This window comes from Athene cunicularia (assembly GCF_003259725.1).
Source record: "Athene cunicularia isolate RWA chromosome 2 unlocalized genomic scaffold, athCun1 chr2_part1, whole genome shotgun sequence".
In the NCBI taxonomy this organism is placed as follows: domain Eukaryota; kingdom Metazoa; phylum Chordata; class Aves; order Strigiformes; family Strigidae; genus Athene; species Athene cunicularia.
The window spans coordinates 136,553,356-136,575,426 of record NW_020799095.1 but is presented as its reverse complement, the minus strand read 5'-3'; the positions used below and the strand labels follow the sequence as shown (position 1 = coordinate 136,575,426).

At 33.7% G+C, this 22,071-nt stretch overlaps 1 protein-coding gene across 1 annotated transcript in view; it reads left to right on the top strand.

Annotated features, from left to right (window-relative positions):
* CSMD3 (CUB and Sushi multiple domains 3) overlaps positions 1 to 22,071 on the top strand; it is a 622,514-nt gene that overhangs the window by 414,656 nt on the left and 185,787 nt on the right. Inside the window, exons 30-31 of the mRNA XM_026841511.1 lie at positions 1,918 to 2,110; positions 10,146 to 10,340. Coding sequence (XP_026697312.1) covers positions 1,918 to 2,110; positions 10,146 to 10,340 — 388 coding nt within the window. The remainder of the gene's footprint in view (positions 1 to 1,917; positions 2,111 to 10,145; positions 10,341 to 22,071) is intronic.

Sequence of the window (22,071 nt, the reverse complement as noted above, 5' to 3'; positions counted from 1 at the left end):
TCACTGGATTGTCCCCAAACCACGAGGAAAGTTTTTAATGACACAGCCATCTGATTCATCATATTTTGTAGGAGACACTCACCTGCTATTTAAGCAAGATTTCAAAAGTAGTCTTAAGTTTTATTAGTCCATATTATTGGAGGATAATTCAGCAGGATAATTCTTGTTGTTCTGGTTATTAAATGGAATTTTAGTTTTAGTATTGAAATTTTAGTATTTTTCTTCATCACAATGCAAAATTAAATGGAGCTTAATAGAATCCACAGAGGGGCTTTTTCTGTCTGCATTGTGTTTAACCCAGAAAGTAAATTAATATACATATTATGTGTGGAAAATATGCATCCCAAGTGGGGCATATGATGATATCACAGAAAAGTTAAAAATTTTACTTGTAATGTCGCATCAAATTTAAATCCTTCTTCTGCCATTTGTTCTGTAATACTGGCTTTATTTTTCTGATCAGTGATAATGTGGAAAGTTGTTTAGTGTTGTAGGTCATACAGTTTGTCTGTTCTCAGTGCTCAGTGATATAGTCTGTGTTTTGAAGAACTCCTGCCAAGCAAATTAATCAATCAATTATATTTACATAATTAGCAATTTAACCATCTTATTGGAGAGTTCAGAATGCTGTAAGTTGCTAAGCGACTTTCTACCATGCAGTAACACTTTTTTCTGTTTGATGAAATATCTAAGAATATTCTCCTCTTTATATTGTACATTTAAATATGAGATCCTCAGTCTTACAGTAAAAACAATGTTTTACATTGTGACTCAGTAAAATATATGAACAGCTTATAGATCCCAAATATTGGCAAGCTGGTCTTAAATCTGGACAATTATTATGATTCTTGACAGAAGCCGACAAGCTTAGCCTTGCTCAAAATATATTGCATACCTACTGAGGCTTGCCTCAATTATGACACACAGAGTGTTCCAAACTGAGGAAAAAAAAAAACCCTCCTGCATAAACCAGACTCTGGATACTCCACAGAGTATTCATAAATATGCTTTTGAGTGGGACTTACTGCAGCTAACACTTTTAAACTCAAAACAAACCAGAGCACTTGAAAAATTGAAGATGTTGACATTTGACTTTCACATTTCTTTTGTAAGGAAATATTTTTTAAATAATCCAAAAGTTAAAAAATATTTTCCCTGAAGGAGCTGTATCAGGTCTTCAATACCTACATTTATTTTATTCAGGAGCTAGTGTCAGGTAGAGGCAAAATCATTCTAGTGGTTGGATTTTCATTCTTTTACTGACAATCTTTTTTTTTTTTTTTTTTCTTCATACAGGGACAGTCTTATAAATAATTTTAACTTAATTTTTAAAATTAAAATTAAATTTTTAAAAATAAAATTAAAAATTAACAAATTAAGTTAGTTAACTATAGTTACACCATTAAATGAATTAATTCATTTTTTTAAAATTAGCTAAAGTTAAGTCCAAAATGAAAGATGATGTTTCAATACTACACCTTTTCAATTAAACTGATTATAATCAAAACGCTTCTTGCTCTTATGGTTACTGGAAGATGATCCCCTGACTGCGTGTAAGTGTTCAGTCTGACTGGAAACTGTGTGCACTCTGCAGCTGACTGCATTATACCATAAAATATTTCTACCAGGAGTTCCAGTAGATCTATGTTGTTTATATCTCTAAAGTTTCAGAAATATGGTTTTGGGTTTTTTTTTTTATTTAAAAAAATTTACTTGTTCTTCTGACTAGCAACAAAATATTATTTCTAAGTGGAGAACTGACAAATATTGTATATCTGTTCATTTCTAAAGAAAAAGCTCTACACAACATTATTCTGACAGTGGAGACTTTTTTCCTGTTATGAACACAGTGATAGTAAACTTTTACTTAAGATTATATGAGTAAAAATGTTAGGCAAAGCATATTCTAGCTAATACTTATCTTTTTTTTTTTTTTTTTTTTTTTTTTTTTTTTATATCTATGATGGGCCAGATGGTAATAGCCCACTGATTGGGAGCTTCCAAGATAGCAAGCTGCCAGAGAGGATAGAAAGCAGTTCAAATACCATGCATCTGGCTTTTCGGAGTGATGGATCTGTTAGTTTTACTGGATTTCATCTAGAGTACAAAGGTAAATAAAATTATTTTCTTTTATATTAAAAAAGTTCAGTGCACGAGTGTAAATTTTAATGTTTTAATTTCCCATAGTTTTCTGCCTGGTAATGTTTTGGCTTTGCCTGAGAGTGTGATAATGTGTATTATCTGTACACACAAAATATAATGTTACAAGTTTAAGGTATAGCTTCTAGTATGATTTCATTTAGCTGATACATGATAATGTTAAATGAATTATTCAAAATAAAAAATAAATTCAGACAGCAGTTTACAGGTTTCAAAAATAATTGTACAATGACAAAACTTAACATCATATATACATGTTTTTTTCAGAGTAAAATTTATTTTTGTTTTTCCTTTACGTATTAGGTCATGTTGTCATATGTGTATTTAAGTTCCTGTAAGATGAAACAATGTGCTAGAATCTAGGAGGCCAATACTGAAAATGAAAAAAGTATTTCGTCTAGACCTTTGTATGATAGGCCATGGTAGAGCTGTCTACCTGTCTCAGACAGAAATGTCTGAGGTCAGAACACAGTAAACAAGAAAATACAGGCTTGCAATATTCATAATCAATAGGAGTTTTCATAACTCCCTCTGCGTGGCTCAAGAAACAGAAATATTTGATAATAAATGAATATGAAGACATCCAATAAAGACAACCAGAGGGAAAATACAGATGTTGCTGATATAGAGGCAGTACATCCTAACCTCCTTTGATTTATTTTCTTCTCCACTTATTCTGAAAAGAATGAGTAAATGTAAAGGTATACAAAGGAAAGACTGATGCATTTGTTGCTTAGACAAAGCCACAAAGTCTCCTTTTACTTTCCTAAATTCATTGGATTCTACAGAGGTAAAGGAAGCTGTCTCCACAGTATGAGATAGTACTAAAAACTAAAAATAGGTGTCAAATACACTGATGGCGAGCCCAGATGTATGTACTGTTCCACATAACTTAAAAATATTTCTTCTTATTTCTCAATTGAATTGGTAAATGCAGATGGAAGTGCTATAGAAAGCAGTTCAGAGACACAGAACTTCTAAAGAACAAGAAAATATATTGATTTTTCAAAAGGGCCAATCTTTTTCTGCTGTGCAGTGGAATACAGTCTTGTCATTAGGGGCACAGTTTCTTCTCATTCTTGATCTAGGCTTAAAGAAATGAGCCACTGTCCTTTGGAAACAAGGCAGAATATTACTCTAATATTACTGCTAGCCTGTGTGTGCCACTAAGACCTCTTATTTCTTTCTGTGTCTCCAGAAGTCACGATGCCAAAGAAATAATATAGATTTTCAACAAATTTGTAAAGGGACTAGAAATCTAAGTAATGGGAAGATGTAGGCATGAATTTATGTGTTTGTGAGTATATATGTGAGGGGAAATTTCAGAAAGGAATCAACCTAATCCTAGTTTTCCTGTACACCTGATATGATTATGTCTCCTGCTTTTCTCAGAATATATGGAGAAAGTATTTCAGCATCTACCTTAGAACAAGGAAACATAAACAAAAGCAGTGTTTTAATTTTCATTTTAAAATTTCATCCCTTCTATTAAGTATTTACATTTCTGGACCACAAACACACAACATTTAGCAACCTAGTGGTGGAGTGACAATCCTTGGAGGTATTTAAAAGTCGTGCAGACATGGTGCTTAAGAACATGGTCCAGTGGTAGACTTGGCAATATTAGGTTAACAGTTGGACTCAATGATTTTAAGGATCTTTTCCAACCTAAACAATTCCACTTTGTAAAATTTCAAAGTGATATAGCTGTTATTAATTATCAAAAGAGCAGTTGTAAAATTCTTAAATTTTTGTTAGTTTCTTGCACAGTGGATTGTAAGTATCACAGTAATGTAAGCATGATATCTGCAACAGAAAACTTGACATGCCTCTGATCTAGTCAAAATTAATAATTACATTATTGAGGAGAAAACTCTTAATAAAATATTTTATGAACCAAGTGTCTTTTATTTTTACTTAGAATGTATGACTGGACAGAGAACATACAGACTTGAGGGAGGATTTATTAATGGTGTCACATATCATAAATAGGAAAGAAAAGGCAGAGGATGGTAAAGAAAAGATTTAAGGTGTACACCTAAGAAATTCTAAACTACTTTCAATAAGAGCTGCAATTTTGTGAAGGATTAACATTTTTCAAGAGCAGAGAATGGTTAGATTACTTGAGGAAACGAACTACAGATGATAATTTTATAGGTGCCTGACACAGATCAACTGGCCAGGATAAAACAGATGATACCTGGAAGAAGCACAGCCCTGGTACTCACAGGGAATTTTAACCTCTCCAATAGCAGCTACAAATACAGTGTGGCTTAGAACAAGCAGTCCAAGTGATCTCTTGAGTGTGTTCCTGACAACTTTTTTGATGCATGTGATTCCATAGCTGACTAGGGCAAATGCTCTGATGGAATGGTTACCTACCACTGAGGCTGAGGACACAGTGAAAAGAAAATGGAAAGGTTGTGGTACTTAATGCCTTTTTACCTTGTTTTTTTTTTAACGGTATATTTTGCCTCCAGTCCTCCCTGAACCTACTAGTAGAGTTTGTGAGAGTGTAACATTATCCGCAGTGGAGGAAGAAAGTGTCAAGAAGTAGTTAAGCCATCTGGTTGTACATATCTTCACTGGAACAGATGACATGCACCCAAGTGTTGAGGAAGCTGGTTGATGCCACTGCAAAGCTGCTTTCTATCATCTCTGAAAGGTCATGACAATAGTATGGTTCCTGGTGAATGGAAAAAATTCACTTGCACCTTGAAGAAGAATGAGAAGAGGACCTGGGGAAGTAAAGGGCTGGTCATTTTAAACTCCATCCCTGGAAAGATTATGGATCACATCAGCCTGGAAACTATTTCCAAAACAAAGGGCAATTGGCTGATTTGGAACAGTCTGCATGGATTTACCATGGGGAATCACGCCCAAACAACATGTTGGTGTCTATGAGGAGATGAAAGTGGGAGAGTAGTGGACAATTAATACTCTGACTTCAGAAAGGCCTTTGACACACTCACCCCCAGAATCCTGAGAGCCCAGTTTGTGAGATATGGGCTGGGTGAGCAGATGATAACATGGGTGGAAAAGTGACTTTATTGCTGAGCTCATACTCTTGGCTAGAATTAGTTGTGATTAATAATGTGGGCACTATTATCTTTATTGATGACCTGTATGGTTGCTATATGCCCCATTAATGATATTACAGTAAGATTCATCCAGATTAATGAAGAATTAATTGTGATGGAACCAGAACTGGCTTCAGCATGCAACAATCCAACACCACACGCCATCTCTCATGCCCTGAGGGACTGTTATGACAGGTGGAGCCCAAAGTCATGGACTAAACGACCTCAACAAACATTTTAGAGGGATGGCCCATAGGCTAAGGGAATGTTATCTGTGTGTATATATCAAAAGACAGAAAAGGTGGTGATGATTAATTAGAATGTATTGGAAAATGTGGGACCTGGGCATGACGTAGATGGTATAGAATAAGGAGTGAATATAAAAGGACTGTCATGGTTTTGTAATTGGCTCGAAGGTTTCACTCAAACTTTGAGGTCAGCAGCTTGATGTCCAAGTGGAGACCAGTGACTAGTCAGGTTCCTCAGGGGTTGGTATTAGGACTGGTGCTGTTTAACATCTTTGTTGGTGACATGGACAGTGGGATTGAGTGCACCCTCAGCAAATTTACCAATGACACCAAGCTGTGTGGTGCAGTTTACACACTGTAGGGAAGAGATGACATACAGAGAGACGTTGACAGGCTTGAGAGCTGGGCCCAGTCAAACCTTATGAAGTTCAACAAGACCAAAGGCAAGGTCCTGCACATGGGTTGAGGCAACCACGTACACAGCTACAGGCTGGGTGACAAGTGGGCTGAGAGAAGCCCTGCAGAGGAGGACTTAGAGGTATTAGTGGATGCAAAACCGACTATGAGTCAGCAGTGTGCGCTCCCAGCCCATAAAGCCAACCGTATCCTGGTCTGCACCAAGAGAAGTGTGGCCAGCAGGTCAAGGGAGGGGATTCTCCTACTCTACTCTGGTCTTGTGAGACCTCACCTGCAGTACTCTGTCCTGCTCTGGGGTTTCCAGCATAAGAAGGACATGGACCTGCTTGCGCAGGTCCAGAGGAGGGCTGTGAAGATGATCAGGGAGCTGGAGCACCTTCCTTACAAGGACAGGCTGAGAGAGTTGGAGTTATTCAGCCTGAAGAAAGAAGGCTCTGGTGAGATCTTACAGCAGCTTTCCAGTAGTTCAGGGGGCCCCAGGAAAGGTGGGGCGGGACTCTTATCAGGCAGTGTAGTGATAGGACAAGGGGCCATGGTTTTAAACTGAAGGGCAGTATATTTAGGTTAGGTCCAAGGAAGAAATTGTTTACTGTGAGGCTGTTGATCATGCAATCTGAATCCTTTGAAATCATAACTCGACTGGACAAAGGCCTGAGCAACCTAATCCAATTGTCGCTGATTTGTGTGGGAGTTCTGCTACGTCTCTTCCAACCTAAATATTTCTGATTCAATAAACTTAATTTTTTCACACAAATTGTAGCAGCTGCCATTGTTTCTTATATGTATGCTAATCCTATTTTAAGTGGCATTAGTTCTCAAGTTGTACTTCATTAACAGGACATAGTTTTCATATAGAAATCTCAGACCTGACCCGTGTCTCAGGTCTGGTCTGTAATCATGTTTCTGGTTGGGTTTTGTTCTTCCCTTCCTCCCTCTCCTCATTTCTATTTTATAATGGAGGAGCAGCTTATTAGTTCTAATAAGTGCTCTGGAGAATAATTATGGAATGTTTGCTATAGTTAGGTATGTCTGTAATATTCTCTCTAAGAAGCTTATTATGGCTTTTTTCTCTTTGAGACTTAGGGATGGAGTAGTAAGTCATCAAGTTCTGGACAAAACATCTGCTTCTCTTGGCTTTCAATGTTGTTTTTCATGCACTGAGAAACTAGTTTTCTAGAGGGTTTTGGCATCATTACCATATGTTATCCAACAGAGACTTCCTTGTTGAACTTGAGATTGAAGCAGCGTATATTGCTGTATGCAGCCTGTATTTCAGAAGCCTTAATTGATCCAGTAGTATGCCACAGTTATCAGAGAAGTAACTGCTGTTTTTCTTGAATCTTGTTGCAAAATTTTATTATGGACAAAAGGAATTTACACCTATTATGCACAGCCAAGAATATAATGTTACTGTAACTCAAATCTTAACTGTCTAATGAAACAACTGTTTTTAGGCCATACCTACTTATTACAGAAAATAATTTTTAAAGTACTGCTACAGAAAAAAAATCCACATAATAATACAGCTTAAATTGTAGCACACACACTATCCAGCATTTTTTCTGGTGTTGTGCTAAACGTGCCACTGCCCTTCTGTGTTTTCAGATTAATGATACTAACATTCTTGGGAAAGAAAGGGGAAGAGCTACAGGGGTCATCAATGTCTTGAGTTCTTCAGTTGGAGCAATAGGACATTGATGGTGAAGGACTTTTCCTCCTGTCTCATGGGAGCACTTCTATTTTATTTTTATATATTTGATAATACATTCTTCTAATTGGCTCTTCTTTTCACTAGTTCTCAGCTAGACCTGAAGAACTCTTTTGGCACCTTTGACAGAATTCTTCATATGTTGTAGCATAGTATACTGACTTTCTTTACAAGTTCACTTAGCAGCTAGTTCAGATTTGCAAAAGTAGTTTAAAGGTGCTAAGTATTTCTGGCTTTATTTTTTAGAATAGTTATTAAGAAACCATATTTCTATAGTGACATTATTACTGTTTAGTCAGCAACTTCAGGAGTCTGTCACAACTGTACCTTTGGGGAAAAGAAAATTACAGGGTTGTAATTTTTCCCTAGAGAGAATTTCTGCTGTGACAGATCATGTCTTTCCTCAGTTTTTGATTTATGCACCAGACATAATAGATTATTTTATCTTCGTCTCTCTTTAAGTTCTCTCTACTTTATCCAAGAATCTGCTAGACTTATGAAACAAGAGTTTCTTACCATAAACTCAGGAATATGATGTCATAATATCAAGTGTGTATCAATACAAATATATCAATATCAGTTAAGAAGAAAAAAAATTGTTCTTTTTTTTTTTTTTTTTTTTTTTTTCTTTTTTAATTTGAGAATTTGGAATTGAAAGAATTTTCAGTTTGCCCTAAGGTCTCCTCGAATGACAATGTGGTTGGCTATACATAATTATTATTAATATCTATGTGATAACTTACAGGCTTTCTAGTAAATTTTATTTTTAAACTTGTGATTGCCCACCGAAATTTTTGAATATGAGTGTTACAAAAGTTTTAGCCTTTCTTATTGTAATGTCACACTGTATTTTGAAGCTTCACCATTCAGAAGAGGAGATAGATGTTACAGGCACCACACTACAAATACCTAAATGAATCAATGTGCATATCAAATACATGTTCTTAATTATTAACTATGTGATGTAACTATTACTTTTTATTGTACTGTTTTTCATATCAGAAGTATGCTCTGTAAATTATATATGCACATCCTAATAAATTAGGACATCGTCATGTTCTTTTGGAAGATGTGAAGTTGAAATTTCAGAAGAATTATTCTGTGCTTCCATCTTTAAATGTAAATGTTCTTTTATGGTTTTGCAATGGAATTCTTTCTCTTCTCTTAGAAACACTGCAACATAAAAATGGCCTTAGGGTGTCAAACCAACAACCTACTTAATTCATTATCTTATCTCTAGTAGAGACCAATGGTTGATATATGTCTAAACTATATAGAAGTCAAATATATAATAATTTTTCCCTATTGGCTGTAAGTTTTCAGAAACTTCAGCTTAGGTACTGCCAGAATTGGATATAGTGTCTTTGTACTTAAAGTTCTTAAATAGCCTTGCAGGAATTTCAAAGTTCATTTAGTCTTTTGGCAACCATAGCTACCTGTAGCAGAAAGTTCCCCAGTATAAATATGCCTGGAAAAAAACACCTCTTTTGATGTATTAGAAAGCTGGCACTGTTCTTGCAGAAAGTGAGTAAGTGTTCCCTATTGATTTCTCCACAACACCCTTAATCGGTAAAGAAGAAAATGTGAAATTTCTATCTTCTGCTTGTTAAAATAAATTACTTCAAACTCCATCCTGCATAGCACAGCAGCGTCTGCTTCATTCCAGCATCTACCATTTCCTAATACGGTTACTGTTTTTTTCTTAATGGAAAAACTTTGCAGATTTTTCCAAAATGTTTACCTTTTCTCCCCTTCTGAGTAGTAATGTTGTTCATTAGAAGTGCCAATTGGTTATTTTTGTGCAGTTTGTTATGTCTTGGATATTAAACACTCTAGTATTCACATTGTAGAAGGAAGAGAGAAGCAAAGAGAAGAGGACATGTGTATGTTAAAATTTATTTCAATATTTTTAAACAAATAGCTATAAATAACAAACAAACAAAAAAAAAAAAAAGAATTTAAGGAATATTTTCATGTTTTGTCCTCCAGTGAGGGAAAAAAAGCGCTTTATAAAAATATATCATTACAACATATGCATGAATACAAATAATTAATTTGAGTTTTTAATTTTCAATGAATTCTTGTTTGCATACTTTTTATTTCATAACACACTACTTATATGGGTATCCTCTGCTTATCAGTTTTCAGATCACAGATTTTAAAACTAGGATATATCCTAGCTACGGGAACAGTGTCCATATATCTAAATTCATCTAAATACTTAACTGCATCATTGGTCACAGTCAACTCTGGTACAATGGATCTTGTAATGTCATTCTATAGAAGTTATTTAGGAAAAATACAGGAGACATAGTTTAGGTCATTATCTAGTAATTTTTACAGTCTTTGAAAATGAAGAGAGAGAACATTTGCTGTAAAATGGAAGGATTTTTAAAGGAAGAAAAAAAAAAAAAAAAAGAGAACATCATATGTCTACAGGGTGCTCAAAGAAGACCTTGAGAGAACTCCAGAATACGTTTGTAATGTTTTAGATTATATTCAGAACTATGTTTGCATTTGTTTCCTTTATAGCAAAGCTTCGTGAGTCTTGCTTTGATCCTGGAAATATAATGAATGGAACACGACTTGGAATGGATTATAAACTGGGGTCGACTGTCACATATTACTGCGATGCAGGTTATGTTCTTCAAGGATATTCTACACTAACATGTATCATGGGAGATGATGGAAGACCTGGATGGAACAGAGCCCTGCCCAGCTGTCATGGTAAGAGCAGTTTTTCATTTATTATGGTTGCTGTTGTTATTATCCTTGATTTGTCATATGGACAAAATGGGTACAAAATAAGAAGCAGGTATTTTAGTAAACTGCTCTTTAGGGCAAAGCCTTTTTCAGTGCTATATTTCATAAAATAACATATTTAATAAGTTAGGATATATATTGTTTCAAATTTTTTATAACATTCGATAAATAGCGCTACAAGTTATTGTGAATAGAGATTAATAGTAATGTCATTCTCTATGTGAACCTGTATTTTTTATTTAGCAAATTTACAGCAGAGCATAGTACTTTATATATGTATTTAAATAGAACATTAAGTATACTCTAGATGTCACAATATATGTTTGTTTGTTTTGTTATTACTGCTTTTTAAACCTTGTAGGTGAAATATTTTTTATATACATTATACCATTTAACCTGCTAGACATGTGGTCTCTATAAAAATTCAGCCTTGAAATGCACCAAAGATCGAATCATTCAAGCTTTTATGGGTATGAAGAACTCATTTCAGGAATCTCCTGGCTTCAGTTATATTACCACTGATTCTCTCAGGCATAGGAATTTTCAGATTTAAACTCCAAGAAAATAATTAATTTTTATTTTATTGATTTGGTGTTAATTCTTACCAGCAGTGGATAGCACCTTCAGAAAGAAAAAAAGTTATATTAATTTCACATATTCTGTAAGATTAAGCACAAAACCTCTCCCATGTATCCAGATATTAATAAACACAAAATTGCCAAATTATAAAATCAACATTTGCTTTATAAGTTAAAATAAAATCTCCTCAGTGTCTTGTTAATTTAAATTCCTTTTCATAATTTGAAGACAAATAACCTGATAAATCCATTTCCAGTTTTAATATATTTATTTTAAATAGCATATGGATTTGCTTTTTTTTGTACTTAAATTGGATAGTGGAGTACCAGCAAAATGAAGAACTGTAGTATTTTCATTATCCACCAAAACCATCATAGCACTGACATCAAACTTCAGTGGCATCAAATTGGAAAACTGTCCCTAGCAGACTTCTGGAAACATGTTCAAATTTGTAGACTGTGTGTAACAGAAGTCAAAAGTTTCTTCCTCATTTTAAAATGAGATATGAATATTTTTTTCTAGAGAGGAGTCACTGAGGAAGGTTGTTGTATATAAGAGGAGAAAGGTTTTCTTCTTTTCAAGGATCTTTCTCATGGGTAATGAAAGATAAAGAATTTATTTATCAATGATGCCATAATTGTGTCTATTCATGACATAATCTACTTAGCAATCTTCCAATGTTATCTATTTTAACATTTCTAAAGGGAGAGTGTTTTTCTTGGAAAGACTGTCATTTTAATAAAAGGAGATAAAATCTAATAAAAGGGGTAGTGGATATCTGTCACTGATTCTAATGGGACCATTTTCTTTCCTGGATGAACAAGGCCTTACTTAAAGATGACAAACAACACACTACTTTAGGATATGATGTCACACAGCAAGCTCTATAAAAAAGACTTAGTTTTGTAATTTTCACATTTTTTTCTTACATTGCTTCTTCCTCTAGTTCAGAGTCAATGAAGGCTTGCCAATATGTTGCTGTCATATATAATAATATATTTTTACCATGTAATCATTGTTTTTCACTTTTGTGGGATTTAGCTCAACAGAACATTTATATAGCTGTGAGAAAGATTATATCAGTTGATTAGCTTTCAGTTACACAGAGCTGGCAGAAACAGTTTGAGAGCTGGATTTTTCCTCCTGACCACCAGTCTCACCTACATAAGTTTGCTTAGTAGAGAAATGAGAGTCCTCCATTCTGGAGTTGTATTTTTGAAACTCCATTGAAACTTATATAATGAACTGTGGTACAGAATACACCGCACTTACCATTTCCTTATTTATTTTTAAGAAAAAGTATGAGAACCAGAACCCCCTTTATGCCTGTAATACTTAGATCTAATGTTTTCAGTATGAAGTAAAAAAGGTTTTTTAAAAGTTACTTATCATTCTTTCTAAAATTCTACATTTTTAATACCAATTTAGAATCCAGGTTCTTCTGTCAAACTCCTTTGAGTCATACTTAGTCATATAGCTCTATAGGGGGCGTGAAGCATCTCAGAATATGGTAAAGAGAAATATTACAAGTGAGTATTCTCATTTTGCTCATGTTTGGAGCTAAGTAGGTCAGAGGAATGGAAGGGAGAACTTTCAACACTCCAGATGGCTCTCTGGGCTCAAGGGACATGCTTTACAATGTATAGAATTGGTCCTGTAAAGAGTGTAATTCAAATAACATAGAAAGCTTTTACTCTTCTAAGAGAATTCGTGTCAGTAATATTTGATCATTTCCATGAAGAAAATGATTAGATAAAAACATGGATAGCATGAGGGTGAAACTGATACAGGGGTCCAAAGTCAGACCCTATTAAGTAAAAACTCTTCTTGTTGCAATTAGTATGGATATTTTCAATGAATAGTAGAATCTCAATAGAGGAGGATAGGGTACCACCTCTATACCTATTCTGAATAACTTGACGTAACTTAAGACATACTTCTGAGAGACAATAGATGAGTTTGAATGGCCCACGTAGAGTTATGTGTCTTACTTGTTCTGAAGTCTAGGCTTTTAGATAAAATGTGGGCAAAAATACATTCTCCATTGAGAATTAAAAATAAAATTAAGGCCATGGCTTTATTATATTAGAAGGGCAGCCATTTGGGAGGGCTTTAAGCATTCTCTGAAAATATCTGGTACATCAAGCCCCATAGTAAATCTTTGTTGAGGAACACTCATGTTCTTTCTGGGTCTGATCAGGCTTTATCATGAACTGACTGATAACTTAGTCTGTCAAAACTTGCTTTCCTGGGAATGTGCAAAACTAGAAAATGAGTATACAGACCCTGAAAGTCAATAACTGATGATTCTGGAGATAGATAAAAGCTGAGCAGAGGCTTTCAGGATCATAGAGGACTAGTTTTCAAAAATGTGCTCAGTGCATAAGGCTGATGATTTTACAATTGTATCTTTATGCACCAAATAGTTTTTATGGCCTAGTCCTATGTGCGTTAGGCATGACATGCATTTGGTTGAAATAATTATTTAAAATGACCTTGAGCCTCTCTAATAAGTGTGGGAAGTGAACCAAATCATCGGTTTCATTCTTTTATGAACACATGCAAAGATTATCCAGGCTAATAAGCTAAGCTATTTGTCATTTCATGGTGGATGTTAAGAACAGGATGTAATTAACATATGCAGATGCAATATTACCATGACAGAGATTATGATTAATGATTTCTCTTAGCTTCATCAACTATAGTTAATTTTAAATTTTTTGGTAGCAAACAATTGTTTACAGAATAACAAAAAACCCTTTAATGGGAAATCACATTTATGACTGAGTATAAAAACCTTGTTTCTATCAGAACAAATAATTTACAGATCACTAAAAAATATTGCTACATTTCATTATAGCCTGTTGTTTAATCCTTGTAAATATTTTAATCCAGGCTTCAAAATATCTCCATCTGAATGATATATCTAAAAATCTCAATTATTGTAATGAACTGTGGATGATGTTTTGGGGGGTTGGGTTTTTTTGTTGTTGTTGTTGTTGTTGTTGTTTTGTTTTGTTTTGTTTTTTTAACAGAACATCAGTATTCAGGATATTTGTATGTATTATTTGTCTTTTGTTTAAAAGAAATCCAAAAATGTCATGGGTTTTCACACAGAGTAATTCCATACCATGATATTTAAAAGCAAAAAAAAACATTCTTAATTATGATTGAAACAAGAAATCTTAATTCTCAGTCTCATATACACAATTACATAATATAGCCATGGTGGTTTTGTGATTAAAGATGATGCTAAAAAAATCAGATGCATGTGCATTATGGGAAAGAAGAGAGAACCTTGAACTACATGTCCACTCCTCTGTCATATGACCTGGGGGATAATTTACATTATTATGAGCTGGGAAAAGGGATGTCTGCAGCCTCATTTTCTCCCAGATAAATGTTTTCCTGAAAATTAAAATGTAAGGGGAAGTATCTGTTCTTTGTTTTGGCTCTGACAGTAGCTCTTGGTTTAATTTGCAGTTATTTATAGTTTTCTGTATGATTTTTCTGTTTCTGTCTGTAATAACTTGTCACAGCTATTTGAGGTAACATACATCAGGTTTGTATCTAAAATCTTTTAGGATGGAAGACTGCACAGAGAACCTTAATCTAGCTATTATTTTGTAATATATTAAATATTGACAGCTTTTTCATCAATCATTTAGTATTAATTACTTCATCAGAGGCTTTATAGGTCACATTTTTATGCAATTTTTACATAGAAAAGCTATGATTCTAATGCGGTTATTGCATACTGGTGTGGTCTTCTGAAACCATGACTTCAGTCAGCCAATACTTTGCGCGATAAATCTTAGTCAGACTGAGTACTATTACATATTGCAAGAAAAATATTTAAATCATCATTTTCACCACTGATAATACTGTACAGAATTGACAATGTTCTTGTCATAGGCACACATATAAGTCTGGAAGCAGATAAAAGACTAAGGCACATTAGGCTAAAATACTTTCTTGGGTGATTTTTATTTTTGATAGGTAGGTAAACACAAGGTTGAATTTCTAGGTAATTTAATATACATTTCTTAAAAATGCTCAGGTATGTTAAAAGAACAATCAGGTGGAACTGGAATGTGATGGTCTATTTTATACATGTAAGAATCAAGGCTTTTGTTGGGTTTGTATTTTGGATGTAAAGATTTTGATCAAAGCAGTTGGAACTTTCATTAACATTTTTGTCCCATTCTGCTTTTTTGGAGTACAAATACAGAATGTTTGATTAGATTCCCAAGTCATCAACTATCATATATAAGCAATTAAAAAGAAGATTTTGAAAGCCACAAAACAGTTCTTAGAAGCCTAACATTCATTAACTTCCATCTGTGGTATTTAGCATTTTCATCTTTATTAAAAAAGCAACCAAACAAAATACAGTTCTAGAAAAAAGCCTGCTTGTTTTTAATAGACAAAACAGACCAAATGCATATCTAAAATATAACTGAGATCAGGATCAGAGATTACATGGATACTTTAGATGGATAGTAGTAACTGTATTTTGGGTTGGCTAAGCTACTGCTCTTTAATTATTTTTTGCTAAAAACTTATATTTAAATTCTTTTTAGTATTTCCTTAATTTATTGTGCCAGACTTTTTGCTTTTTCATTTCTCTGCAAGAGGCTTGTTCCTCAGTGTGAAAAATTTGCTTTAAAATAATGTATTTGTCAGAGAATTACATCTGCAGTGAACACATTTTCTTCATACTTTGAAGGTGGCAGAGGATTGAATGATATAATAGAAGCAGAAATACAGTGAGGATACAAAGCCAGGATGACTTATAATCACTAAAGAATTCTTGTAAATACTGAAATTAATTCTCAGAAGTCTAATATCTATCTTTATCATGTTAGGAAAAGGCCTTGGCCAGAAAGTCAGAGGATGACATGAGTTTAAACGGTTAGTGTTTGTGGTATAGAGTTGAACAAAGGCATTGAGAGAGTTACTGTGCACTGGAGTGCAAAGACCTAGCTTAGCCATCATTTCACTAAGGTAGTAAAAGTCTAAAGGCATTAAAACACGTGGCAGAGGTGGCATAGGTTATGCTGCAATAGTAGTCATCCATTTACCTCCTTTTGAAGCATGACACTTTCATTTAAAATAATTTTATCCCTATTCATTTTACTTTTGAATTATGACTAAGTTATTAGAGAGTGAAATTCATTAATTGCCATGGGCATGGGAACAAGTTGTGATACCTGCTCTTGAATTTTCAGTGTTGAGTGGTCATTCTGACTAGATTTCTTCACTATCTACTTCAGAAACATTTATTAAATGATCATTCATACAAGGTTTAACTTTTTTTTTTTTTCTTCTCAGATTGTGCACTTTCATCATGCACTGTCATGCTTACAAAACATCTTGAGTAGGTGAAGAATTGAACTTCATGGCATTTATACAATGAAACAAGATGACAATATTGATGCTTTTATTTGAAAACTACTCAGTAGTTCCATTAAAACTTTATAAATAAAATCTGTAAAACCAGTAGTATGTGTGTGGGGGAAATGCCATAGCCCCTTGAAGTGGCCGTGTTTATGATATCGTGCAATGTCACCAATTACTATGATAACTCTGCATAAATATTTTTAAAGCTGTGAAGAATGAAACGACACATGAGGAAAAGTCAGATGAGGTGTCTAGAGAGGGAATATTTGTCTTTTATAATAACAACAAATATATTTATTTTTAGAAAGTGTAGTAAGGCATACATGTATATAAAGTATAAAACTGTCATTAAGAATCAATGTATGTGTGTAAAAGTTATAAGTAATAAATTGATGTATTTATTTTAGAAAAAAAAAATATAAGGCTAAAAAATCTAACATTGAAAAGTTAGTCAATGACATAATTAAGGCTGTCATGAAGGTGAGGGTGTGTTTGAAACATCTTCAACAATGATATTATATACCTCTGTGGCTGGGAGGGGGCATAAGGTTTTTTGTTTTGATCCAGTGATGATACGGAGTTGCTTATGTTTGAAGTCACTGTATGAAGGGCCACTATTTCAAAGTTCAAAAGTGTGTAAGGAATGAGTCAGGCAATTTCAGGAGGAACAGCGTATTCTTGCAGCTCACAAAACTGAACGTTACTGTGAATGAGACTGTGTTTGTGTTGACAGTTCCAAAGTAATGTTCAGTTTAACCACTTAAGCAGTATGCTTTACTTAAAATTGTCATGTTGGCTACTTAAAAAGCATTTCTCATTTTCTTTTTGCCCAGAATAATGTCTGCTTTATAGAATCACATGACCATGACTTGAGTACTTAGAAGTAGAAATGAAATAATCAAGATTGGTCTAAATATGTAAAATGTTACTCAAATGCTATGTATTCTGAGAAGTTAATTCTTAATAGTCAGACTTGAAAAGGCAATTGAAGGACTTCTGAAGAAAATATAAAGAATTTTACTTTATTGTGACTGAAATATCTTCACAATACTAAATTTTTGTTCACAAGCTTCTGCTGCCCAGTATTTTACAAATATATTCCTATTGCTTTACCATTCCAAGCTTTCCAATGTAGTCAGGAGAGAGAGAGGTTGCTTTAAAAGGCCACCAAAGAGGATTCAAAGATCTTGTTAGGAAGGTATATTTTCCTTTTTGAATCTGGACTGAATGAACAGGATTTACAATGCCTGTATGCTAGCAGAGCGTGACTTAGAGCAGTAAGATAGGAAATACTCGATACAGTGAAATATCTGAAAACACTGTGTAGAAGCAATACTGCTTGAGAACACAGCATACTACAAACACTGTTTTGGAGGGAATGTAGGTTTGCTTTTTGTGTGTATGTGTAAAAATTTGACACTTAGAAGATTCCTGAGAAAGCGTAAGCATCCAGGTTTCAGTATACCTTAACCTATAAACCTCACACTACATACTTTTCTGCATGAAAACACTCATTACTCCTCCTCCATGGTACAGCAAGAACTATCATGTCAAAATGCCAAAAAAGAGAAATGGTAACTTCAACCTGGTGGAGTTGGCAGTAATTAAGTAGAGAGCTGGTTAGCAGTATATACTTCTTCAAGACAGTGGGCTCAATTTTTCCTATGACAAGCCACTGACTATTTTGAAATACACAAATGATTTTCAGAATAGGGAACAAAAATAAGACCTTTCTGTATGGCTATGCAGATAGATGGTATTTTGCAAAAAGCCCTACAGTTTTTGGAAGATGTGATTAAGTTAAAATCTCAGCTTTTCTTAAAACTGTTCTCTTCATATTAAAGAACTATAAAGGTTAGTAATTGTAGAAAGCTCAGAAAACAACTGAAAAATAAATACAGACACATACATATACCCACACCATGCATTACTTTGAGTGTCTGACCTTTTGCATATACATTTGGAATTCATAATATGGCTTTACAATGTCAGTTGAGTAATAAATGCTGTGTGTATTTATTCCAAGCTTTCATTAAAGAAGTGCTAATATAATGGTAAATATAGTATAAGAAAATGTAGAATAGGAGTTAATTACAATGATCTCATTAAAATCAACTGTTGGAGAATCCTAATTTCCAAGGTATTTAAGGGATTATTTAGATAGTGCACCATAAAACAAGGTACTTCATCTCCTGATGAACTAAATCTGCTGCCAATTTTTAGAAGCATAGTTTAATGAAGAAAATGTTAGAAAGAAGGAGGAATAGTTTAAGATATGTAAACTTTGATTTTTTTTGTCTTAATATTTTAAAAGAATATATCTGAAATCAGACGTGTATATTTAAGACAGAATTTTAAATAAGTCTGCTTAGATGCAACTGTTAGTTTGAATAAACATCATGAATAAGCAAGGAAAATGTAACAGGGAACTTTAGTATTATTGAGAATAGCTTGTAAATAATAAAATATGTAATTTATTTCACAGTTTCTGATTTATTTGGCAATAAAAGCATATAGAAAGCACAAATGAAAATGCAGAATAAAGCATGAGATTTTGATTTAGAATATTAAAAACTGACACTTGTTTGTTTGCTTTGAGTACATAAATTTTCCAGTAGAGGATTGAAAAATGTTGTTATTTCATTTAAAAAAAAAAAAAGAGGGTTATTTCATTCTGTATTTTTAAGTGGAGAGAAAAACAGCTTATAGCACTAGATTAAGTAAATATGTGCTTGTTTCTGCTTTAAGTGTTAACGTCATAGGTACATATTTGAAGATATTTAGAACAGACAAGGTGTCCACAGGGGATTCTGTTCTTAGAAAGAAAATCCCTACCATTTATTTACACAGATAAGTAAATATTTATTTTCCAGAGACTGAAAGACAGTGAAATAGAACAGGATTATGTAGCATCAGTCAGTAATCAAGGTAAGTCAATTAATTAACCACTGGAATTAAAGAAACTAATCCAGTTATCTGCACTGGCTATACCTGATAAATATGCATGTTTCTAACTTTACGTCAGGCAACAATCTGAAGGGCCTCACTCCTGTCTAATAAAACTTCAGTAATCCATTAGGTGGGATATGGTGGTGGTTACATGTATAAGACTCATATTTAATTCTTTGCACAAGTTTTGTCACCTTCATACTGACTATTGCAGCGGAGACTAGGGGATAGTTCTGTGGAATAGAAAAACCTGCAGTAAGAGACTGCATTGTTTTAAAATGAAATTCAGTTTTCATTTCCTTCTTGACTGGGCTACATATAGCAGTTACTCAAACTACTCTAGGAATGGTAAGCAAGACTACGGTCCAAATTAAACAGAGTAGCTGCTTCTTTTAAGATCTTGTGTTTCTTGATGTTTCACTCAGAAGCTGAATACATAACAGGTTTCTTTCTGATCTCACCCTCTCTTGAAGGAACAGTATTTTCCACAACAAAACTTCTAGGTTTTAGGTATTCACTGGTAATTTTGTTATATATTTCTTTTTTATATCCTGAATTATAGCTAACAGATATAACTTTTTTTAATATCCTGAATTCTGTGCTATTAGAAGTTAATATAATGAATCACAACTCTAACACACATTTGTGTACTCCAGATACTGCAGAAGTTGTTTTGCTGTTACCTATTTAAAAGGTTACACTTCCTTCTCTATTATACTGCACTTAATTTTATATTTTTCTATTGTTTTTATAATCAGTTAGTGATTAAGTGGGTAGTTTAAAGCTTTACTTATGTAGCATGCCAAGACATACACTGGTTTGGTTCACGGGTGAATTTTGAATAAATACATATTCAGACATTAAACTATATTTAGAGTTACAGTTGAGAGCACATATAAGTAACTGAAGGTCAGAGAACATTACAGTGATATTTTAATTACCCTCAGTTCAAATATTAGTGAATCACTTAACATCTTTTTATTTCAGCATTAAGATAAAAGTACCAAATGAATAAACAGCTGGCCTAAAGCAGAGCAGATTTTCTCAATGAGAATGCGACAATTATATGCTCAGAATGCATCCAAAGTGTCCATAAGGCACTCAAAATGGACACCCTGGGAGGAAGGGAGAGAAAAAAACCTAGAAGTATTTTTTTATTGTATGAAAATGAGGAAGCTCATTGAACTTAATTTGAAGACCACAGCAAAAGGTATTTACTGGTGACCTGGAAATCATGTAGAAATACCATTTTAGAGTCTCAGCATTCTTGAACTGTGTCAAAATGGAAGCAGTTGTAGAAGAGATGTTAAAGAAAATCAATAAATAGAACCACAGCAAGTTGGTAGGATGAGTCAGTTTTTTTCTGTGAAGTTCTGAAAGAGCCTAGATATAAAGTGTTTGAAGTACAAATGTTAACCTTAAAGTTAAGTTAGCCTTTCTATCAAAGTAGTGGAAGGTGATGAACACGTCAAAGACCTTCCATGATAAGCAACTGGCTGATTTCCAGAGTTAGCAAATAGGTAGAGGTTATAGAAAAGAACAGAAGTAGGAGATGCATGGTTAAACATGTTGAAGAAAAATCAATATAACTTTTGAAGAGGAATGTGGAGCTTAATGGTCATTGCAAATCTATCACATGTAACATAATGAATTAATTTTAAATTTAAAATACAAGGAATCAAAAGGAAGGTTAGGTAAAAGAAAATTTTAGGTGTTCCAGAAATTATTTGAAGATGGACTCAAAACTTTATTAAAAATATTTATGGACATATCAGACATAGACAGGATATTCATCTAAATGTGTGTTTACGCTTACAAGATCACATTACTGCTGTTAATAAGATCAGCTTGGAAAGAAAGATATTCTTTGGAGTATGATGAAAACTGTGAAACTGGGGTCTTCCAAATTTTTTTGTATACACTTGGAACAGAAACTGTCAGGATGGTGTAATTTTAAACCACACCTTCCTCTTTTTCATATATTTCTTTCATATATTTCCCTGGAGGTGTTCAAGAGTCGGGTCGATTTAGAGCTGAAGGATATGCTGTAGGTGGGAACTGTGCTAGGCGAACGGTTGGACTAGATGATCTCCAGGGTCCTTTCCAACCTAGATGAATCTGTGATTCTTTTTGTCCCTCTCTTTCTAGTCTATCTGCTGTCCTAGACATTCGCTTTCCTTGTGTGTACTCAAAGCTTGACTTGCAATGGATATGCATAGAACATTAGAAATTAGAAATATAATTGCTGTAATCTTGCTTTAAATATAGTATAATCATTCAAGAATTAAGAAGAGATATAGTATAATCAGAAAGTAGCTACACATAATATAGGTAAACAATATGCATAGGTATTCTATAGCTCAGCCAAGAAGTAAGATTTTCAGATTATAACACGTGGAATTCTGCACTGCATATTATGTAAGAGGCCACATTGATAAAAATGACCATTTTTATTCTTATCTAAATCTGTAAACAGTGGTTGAAACGTCTTATTATGTGCTGACATGCCACACAATCAAAATCGAGTAGAAACATTACTGGTAATGTCAGAGTAATGTAACTGTCTTACAGAAATGTTTTTTCTTTTTTATGTAGAACCACTTCCACCATGCATAGCAAAACCAGTCTAGATTAGATTAGTGAGTTTTGTGGGTATTTTTTGATTTTCTGTCTATTTGCTTGCTTTAAAGTCACTTTATTATTATTATTATTATTATTATTATTATTATTATTATTATTATTATTATTTTATTATTTTATTTTA